General features: G+C 33.3%; 1 protein-coding gene across 1 annotated transcript; it reads right to left on the minus strand.

Moving 5' to 3' along the window:
- Nucleotides 1-1,407: 1,407 nt before the first annotated feature.
- Nucleotides 1,408-8,195, minus strand: LOC111621827 (bone morphogenetic protein 7-like). The gene is made up of 6 exons (XM_023364088.1): nucleotides 7,670-8,195; nucleotides 3,204-3,390; nucleotides 2,679-2,830; nucleotides 2,404-2,604; nucleotides 1,808-1,872; nucleotides 1,408-1,740 (listed from the first exon to the last, which is right to left on the minus strand). The coding sequence occupies exons 1-6, from the start codon at nucleotides 8,049-8,051 to the stop codon at nucleotides 1,480-1,482; spliced, it is 1,248 nt and encodes a 415-aa protein (XP_023219856.1). The 5' UTR covers nucleotides 8,052-8,195; the 3' UTR covers nucleotides 1,408-1,479.
- Between the last annotated feature and the right edge of the window lie 274 nt (nucleotides 8,196-8,469).

Below are 8,469 nucleotides of genomic sequence, written 5' to 3' on the forward strand. Positions count from 1 at the left end.
AATTTAATTGCTAATAATGTTGTTATTTTTTAAAATAAAATCTCACTTTTTAAACTGTTAATACACGGAACTCCCGATTATTCGTGCTAATTTGAATAACTAGAGACAAGAACACGCTAATTAGCAACATTATTAGCAATTAAATTTTGGCGATTAAAAGTCGAGGATGTGGGGATTAGCAGTAACAAGAAAATACAGATAATCCAAAATAGCCCTTCTAAACTATAAAAAAAAATCTATTCGGCGGTTTTAAATGAACTACATTATAGAGTGAATCATTTTAATCAATCCAATCGAACTCATTAAACAATAAATGTTAGTATACAGTAGTTGCTTCCTAAGAAGATAGAGCTTCAGCCGGAAGCCTCAGAACATCAGAAGGATTCAGATGTTTCTTCTGATTTTTCGGGTGTGATTTGTTCCTCTCCAAACGACCAACTCCCACAATTGGCACGGAAAAAGGGCCCAGTTACTGCACAGAACGAAAAGATTAAAAATGAAGTATATACTGTATGTATATGTATTAATAATACAAGAAAATGTCGATGGAATGGGTTTAAGTCTCCGTAGCACTCTCCTTAGATCCGCGACTGTATATAACGTAACATTTTAATTTTATGATTAACAAAATTGGCATCACAATTTTTCTTTTTTTAATTTATGCAATCAGAATTTTTCAATACAATATTTACCTATCAATTTATTTCATTTTTTAGTTGAAACTCGGAGTACATGATATATAGGCTAATTCTTTTCTTCATTTCTGTCTTAACTTACAAACTTTTTCCCATAAATCTTGACGAAAGTGAACATTGCTTACAAATCGTTCCTTATACATCATCTCACACTAAAAAGAATTCCGCAATATATTTTACAGTTCATTATTTCGGACAAAAGAAAGTCCGGAATCATTTCAATCATATAAAATTAAAATCAAATACAAAATGTATCGATAGTAGATTACGTGATTGTAGATTTTCATTAGAATACGTGGCTCAATCTCCAACTTGCAAAGAATAAATCTACCTCACAGGTTAATGAATTGCACGTAAAAACTCATTATCTGAACAATTAAGTTATAGGCTAATAAAAGTTTGCTTCAATAACAGATTAATAGAGTTATTTTAGTTTTGATTGTAATTAATATCGATTTTTTGCAATTTACTTTCATCTGTTTTCAATAAATTATATATTAATTCTACTAATAATTATATATATATGTATGTATAATGCCAATATTGTATTCATATTTAAGCCATTAAAAAAAGTATTTTGTTTTAAATAAATATTTATTTCTGTATAATATATACATAGTAAATACTAAATACTGTATACAAAAAATTAAGTTGAAAAAAATAATAAATTTTTATTTCAATATTTTCATAAGATGTTAAAAAATATCGAAAATATCATTCACGACATTAAAAATATCAAATGCATGTTCTGAAGTTGGCAAAAAATTCATTAAATATTTGATATTCAGTGACATCCACAAGATTGCACCACCATATTTCGATATTTTTTGAGGACAACGTTGGAATTATCGTCAAAATACAAGACTTGGACGGCCGATAAGTGAGTCGGAGCACAAGAAGGCTTAGGAACGTCGTTGGGATCCATCAAATGCACTAGAGTCTGCACTATGGCGTGATTGGTAGCATTCATGTGAGCATTGAGAGGAAAGGAGCATTCTCCGTAGCAATAAAAGGCGGCGTATCCGTCTGGCGCTATAATCCATTCCTGAAGGTAAAACAACAATTACGAAATCCTCCTACAGTATCGAAATAACGAAAATTACACAACTCACCTGCCACTTCAGCTGTTGGAAACTAACATAAAATGCTAAGCGTTGACAACTTTTTTTGATAATATCTGTAAAAATTAGAAAAATTTTTGATATACCTCGTGTGAATGAACACATTAATAAGCTTATCGCAGATAATTTGCACTTAATATTTCTTTGTTAAATTATAGATGCTCGGCAAGAAGCGAGCAACGTTCCTTGACAGCGACTCAAATTGATAAATCACTGAAACCTTCAGTGGGAAAATTTTGCATTGTAGAATCGTAAATAAAAAAGCAAGCGCTACCCGACATTCGAAATATGGCGAAGCTTTTGCCAAAATATTTTTTAACACCGATCTTTTTGCATTTCTTAGAACGCTTGAACATCAATACGTTAAAACATTATACCTTAAATAACGTTCATTATGTAGTCTAAATTAAGTTAGTTTTAGAACAAAGGTAATAAGAAATCGCATTAATTCAGTGATAAGTCGCCCTCTAATTATCTAACGTGCATTCGCAAGCCGTCGCTACGTCAGGGACGAAGTTCTCCTAGTCAATCGGCAATCAAATTTACTAATAAGCAGCATTTATATAAAGTGATAACTTAGTGCCAACCTCGTCTGTTCTTTATGGTTAACCAGTTTTTATCGTAATCGTAAGAAGTTCGGTCGAAATTAGCTTTCTTCTTCGAAGTAGACCTCGTGTGACGAACGTGCAAATCTCTGGGCGACTGAAGAAATGCCACCATAAACGGTTGCCTTTCGTTGGCTCCTTTTCTGCCGACGATTCCAATTTCTCCCGGATCGACATTTCTAGCTGTTATAAAAATCGTCCATTAACTAAATACATAGTACAAGCAGATTAGAAAGAAACACGAGTGTGGTACCTACACAATCCTTCCATCCGTATCTGCAAATAAAGTCCTAGATTTTTGGCCGGAAATGCGATCCACGTGACGATAGCTTCGGTCACATTAAAACTCATCCATCCTTCCTGATTCGCCTGCACTGTAATTGTTTCGATATATTTTAAGCCTTTATTTCTGAAAAAGAAAAATCCAGCAACGAGTTGCTTAACTTTCCCGGCAATATTTGATGAACCGTCTGTTATGATATTTAATTTTAAAATACTTTTATACTTTTAACTATTATAAAATGGAAAAAAGCTGTAATTTTGAGGGTTGGGATGAGTTTTATTAAAAAGTTGTAAATGCTAATAACCAGTAAAATCGTCATTAAGTCCGATCCTACTGGAGATACACACGACCCTAATTATCTCCTCACCCCCTCGACCTTTAACCACCAAAATTTAACAGCATTAATCCCCCTAATGTACAAACCTCCCTGCAAACTCTCAGAAACTTTTAACTGAAATGAATCATATTTTTCTTTCGGGCAGTCCAAACATGCACTTACTCTGGCTCGTCTGTCAGCAGATATAACGTTAACGTGTAAGTACTATTTAATGGTAATTCGGAAGATGTTAAATCTCTGTATAATCTAAATTCTGCAGCCATGATTTCTTCGTCGGCTTTAACGTCGGTCACGTCGAACCAAAACCTGCGATCTCGATCGTGTCGTAGATGAGGAGCGTGGTGATCGACTAAGGAAATAAATATTTTGTTAACATGTTAAGTCTTAATTAATTATTTTAATCAACAAGCAAAAAAGATTTATCAAACATATAAAAGTATTGATACATAATTCCGAAATTTAAATTTGAAATACAGTAAGTAATTGTAAACTGTCAGCTATTTTAATGAATCGATTGATAAAATCAGTGTATATTTTTCATCATTTATGATCTTAATACATTCTTTTAGAGAAATATATAATAAGAACGGTTGCAGTAAATAAAACACAAGAAAAATGGTATAAATGAAAAAATTTTTCAATATTTTAAAATAAAATCCAAAAAAACAAACTCCAAGAGGATTTTAATTAATATTATATTGAATTTATAAAATACTGTATTAATGTTTCATGGAATTTTTACGAGAGATAAGCAATTCTTTTCCTCTTATTGTTATAAACATTGCGCGTAACATGAAGTTTTAAGTGAGTTTTATTTATTTTTGAAATTATTACAGTCACAATTTATTACTGTCCATAACGCTAATTTATGGAATAAACATTCCAGCTTTACTGGATATGTAGTATAAAGCAAGTGTGAACAACAATATAAAAAGAACTTTCTTGGCTAAGACGTAAAATTAAACAAGTCAATTTATTTAATACCAGTCTGTATATAATCAGCTAACTTGAAGAAAGCTTAAAAAAACAAAGGTTTTAAATCCGTATTTCCAAGGGGTGCACGCCCGACAAGGGGCAATTCAAGAATGAGTTATTAACAGTGAATTTGAAAGCCCGATAATTGTTCTTATTATTTATATAATTATATCTTATTATTCATAAAAAATATAAACGAATAATTTTTTTTAATTTATCTCTTTCCACGCCACCTTCTCAGTGTCTTTTCTGTTTAGATAACATTTACTCCTTACTTTTCCATTGTTACTTGGAGCAAGTTAAGTGGTTTGAGACTCCATTCTACATCTACGTCTGGCGATTTTAGAATAAAGTAAAAAGTATTTAGTGCGCGACACAGTTATTATTATTGAAGATCATTTTGTGGCGTATTTGCGAACACGAAAATTCTCCATTCATTGCACAGATAACAAATAAATTTGTTTTTGATGTGATGAGCAAGTCCAGCACATTCCATGTAACTTCATTTCTTGCACTTTGTATTTTGATTTTAAATCCCTTTATTATACCGTATTATAGTATAATTACAGTATAATACTCTAAAAGAATTATACTATATTTACTTTTCATAAAAACAATGTTTAACTCCCTCTCGAAAATATATAGATCTGTCAGAGATACGTGTAAGGAAAGCTTGCACACCAAGTGACTTCATGCCGTCTACACTCTATTGCAGTGTTTTTCAACCTTTTTTTTATCTCATAGAATACTTGAAACTATAATTAAATTTCCGCGGCAAAAATTACTTCGGAATAAATCACGTGATTTAAAGTTGTATTTGTAAACATTCTATCGTCACATTACTCACCACTTAACCTAATTCTTTTTGGTTAAAGTGTGCCATGATAATTTTTGAAGGTTATGTCACAAAAAATTATCATGGCACACCGGTTGAAAAATCACTGCTCTATTGCATCCTCTTCCAATTATTATGGAAACCAAGTTAAGTCGACTTACTCATGCAAATCGTTTTGAGCTTATTTCCCCTACTGTAGGGTAATACCGTTCTCCCAAGAGAAAAATAAATAACACACTGAAATTTATAAAAACATATTTTACTAATAAAGTTTTGATAAGTATAAAGTGTCCTTTACAATTTTCTGAGTCACCTCAAAAACAACATACAAATGAAAGGAAAATACTTCGTCAAATAACGTTGACTATAGACTTAGATGACATTTGTACCTGGCCGCATCAATCAGACATTCACAATTCCATTCTGTTTCGAGATAGGCCTATCTAAGTGAGCGGGATGCTATGGAGAAAGTTGCCCAATTTTCTCCATAGCAAAAGCATTATTATTCAGCTTTTCGGAAGCCTATTCTGATAACAAATCTACTTAACGAGAAATATCTTTAGTAATTCCGAATAAATATTCTTTCTCCAGACTATTTTAAGAAAAGATAATAGTCCAGTCATCATGTTCCCCTCACATAATTATACTAATTATTCAAATGTAGCAACTGTAGGCTTCGGCAATTTCATCAAAGGAACGTATTGCAAAAATTCCGACGAAATTCGAAATTTTCCTATTTTTTTGATATAAGGAAAAGAAAGAAAGATATATTCGAATACGTTTCCATACAAATGACAATTTAATAAACTGCACGCTTCTCCCGTTTATTTACGATTAATTATCGGATCCTTAAGGTTTCAATTATTTTTATAGCTGCAACGTGCGATCTCGACCAGTAGTTTACACGCTTTAAATACAACTAAACCGAGAATACGACGACAAAGCATCGACACATTTCTTTTAACAAATATTAAATATTCAAAATATGCCGTAACATTAGCAAAACAAACAGAAATAAATATTCTGTCTCGGTAAAAAAGTAGTTTATTTCGGTTAGTAACGCCACTGTCGCCTGGCAACGAGCTGTTATTACCTTTTCTTTTATAAACGAATGTTTTTTCCCCGGNAGTCTATTATTGTAAGAATAAATTATCGAATTAAGATTTTTAAATATTAATTTAAGTGAAAGCAAATTGTTTTAGTTATTTGTCGAAACCGTGTCTTCTTTTTCTTGTTTCTTCTAATTCTATGTCACGACTTGGTGCATTTATCGACACTTGGCACAATACATACATTTTAATTCATACAGAAATTCATACATGAATTAAAATGTATGTATTGTGCCAAGTGTCGATAAATGCACCAAGTCGTGACATAGAATTAGAAGAAACATGAAAGCAAATTGTTCAACTTTAGCTTCGCGGGCTACTTTCAAAACCGGTCGACCGCGGTCTACGTGTTGGCCATCCCTGCAGTAGGATATGATATTTCGGCTGTTTTAAACCGTGCTGTTTCATTTCGTAGGACAAGATAGGTGGTACAAATCCGAGATTAAATTTCCACTATAAAGTCGGTTGGGAGTGCAACTACGCTATCAATTAGCCCACTACCGATTACCTATAATTCAATACTCTCGTGCACTTGTTTAACTAACACGTAACAGAAGCAAAAGCTCCAGGTGTAATATTTCTATCTATATAACAAGAAGCAACGTATTATATGGTTTTTATTACACAACATCGTAGTGTAGTCAAACTTATACTCATTAGGTAGAAAGAAATTTACTTATGGTTTTAACTTCCTGCTAATTTTCTTTTTATAAAAAAAAGTAGCACATTATTATAAATCTGAAATAACTCAGCCCAAATACCTGTATATATATCATCATCTCATCAATCATACCAACGAATCATTTAAATAATCACTAATATAAACAATATACAGACATAGGAAATTAGTTTATAAAAAGCATCAATTTCTAGGTATTCACTGTAACGAGAACCTATCTAACAAGTAACTTGTATTCTGATAAATATCTTTACTAATTCCGAATAAATATTCTTTCTCCAGACTATTTTAAGAAAAGATAATAGTCCAGTCATCATGTTTCCCTCACATAATTATACTAATTATTCAAATGTAGCAACTGTAGGCTTCAGCAATTTTATCAAAGGAACGTATTGCAAAAATTCCGACGAAATTCGAAATTTTCCTATTTTTTTGATATAAGGAAAAGAAAGAAAGATATATTCGAATACGTTTCCATACAAATGACAATTTAATAAACTGCACGCTTCTCCCGTTTATTTACGATTAATTATCGGATCCTTAAGGTTTCAATTATTTTTATAGCTGCAACGTGCGATCTCGACCAGTAGTTTACACGCTTTAAATACAACTAAACCGAGAATACGACGACAAAGCATCGACACATTTCTTTTAACAAATATTAAATATTCAAAATATGCCGTAACATTAGCAAAACAAACAGAAATAAATATTCTGTCTCGGTAAAAAAGTAGTTTATTTCGGTTAGTAACGCCACTGTCGCCTGGCAACGAGCTGTTATTACCTTTTCTTTTATAAACGAATGTTTTTTCCCCGGTTCGTTGCGCTAAATAGGCTAAATGTACACGACATCGCTCGTCTTTGGTGCAAGCAAAGGATTTCGCGGACGGCGTGGAGAAACGAACACCCCTGTGGAAAGCGTGTGTTCGATCCGCCAACCTCTTCCGAGAAGCTTTTTCGTCGCATTCCGGCCACAAGCGAAGAATTAAAATTGCGCTTAGCGTATAAATAAACGAAAGACCGCACTTACTTCTATTAACGAAACTCATGATGACGTCCGACATGTTAATGGCACGTATGCTGTCGCGTCCCAGAGTAGAATTGTTCGGGTCCATCTTGATGTCACCCGTTTCGAAATCGACAAACGTTCTGTACAGATCGAGTAGATACTGAGGCGCAGATCTTTGTATCGTGTGATCTTTGGGTTGGGGAGGATGATCCAGTCCTAGTAAATGTAACAGCTCCTGTTGCATTTCGTCTTCTTCTTTAACCCGCAACTGCCTAAAAACGACGGTCTGATCGATGCCGTTATCGATATATATTTGGCTAGCCACCACGCACAAGCACTGGACGATAACTGTCCACTTCACTAGTCGCGACGCCATCTTGTTTGGCACTGACTTGACCCGCATTCCGACCTCTGCCTCCGGGGCTTACTTTCGCCGCAACACTCGTAACATGGCGGCGTGGCTTTTGTAAACAAACTGGCATTATTCGCATGTTTTCTCCGTATTTAAATGGAGTCGCGTGTCGACTGTCTCCTCTCGTCCCGACGTCCGTCGAAATATTCGAATTTACGAAAGCGAAACTTTCGTTGGGCGTAGGCTAATCGTCGCTTTATTAATTTTTATAATAATAGAAATTATAAATATTATTTTTTCTGCAAAAATACTTTAGGTGTAAGCAAAATCGTTGAACGTAGATGATGACTAATGCAAATTACTCATAGAAAATTTAACGATTAACTGGAAAACTAATATACAGTATTTATAAGCGAAGCCGTTTTTGACGTACGAACATTGAATTCATTCCTAACGAACATATCGCAAA

The sequence above is a fragment of the Centruroides sculpturatus genome, unplaced genomic scaffold (genome assembly GCF_000671375.1).
Source record: "Centruroides sculpturatus isolate CEXI.00-Female unplaced genomic scaffold, Cexi_2.0 scaffold169, whole genome shotgun sequence".
Taxonomy (NCBI): domain Eukaryota; kingdom Metazoa; phylum Arthropoda; class Arachnida; order Scorpiones; family Buthidae; genus Centruroides; species Centruroides sculpturatus.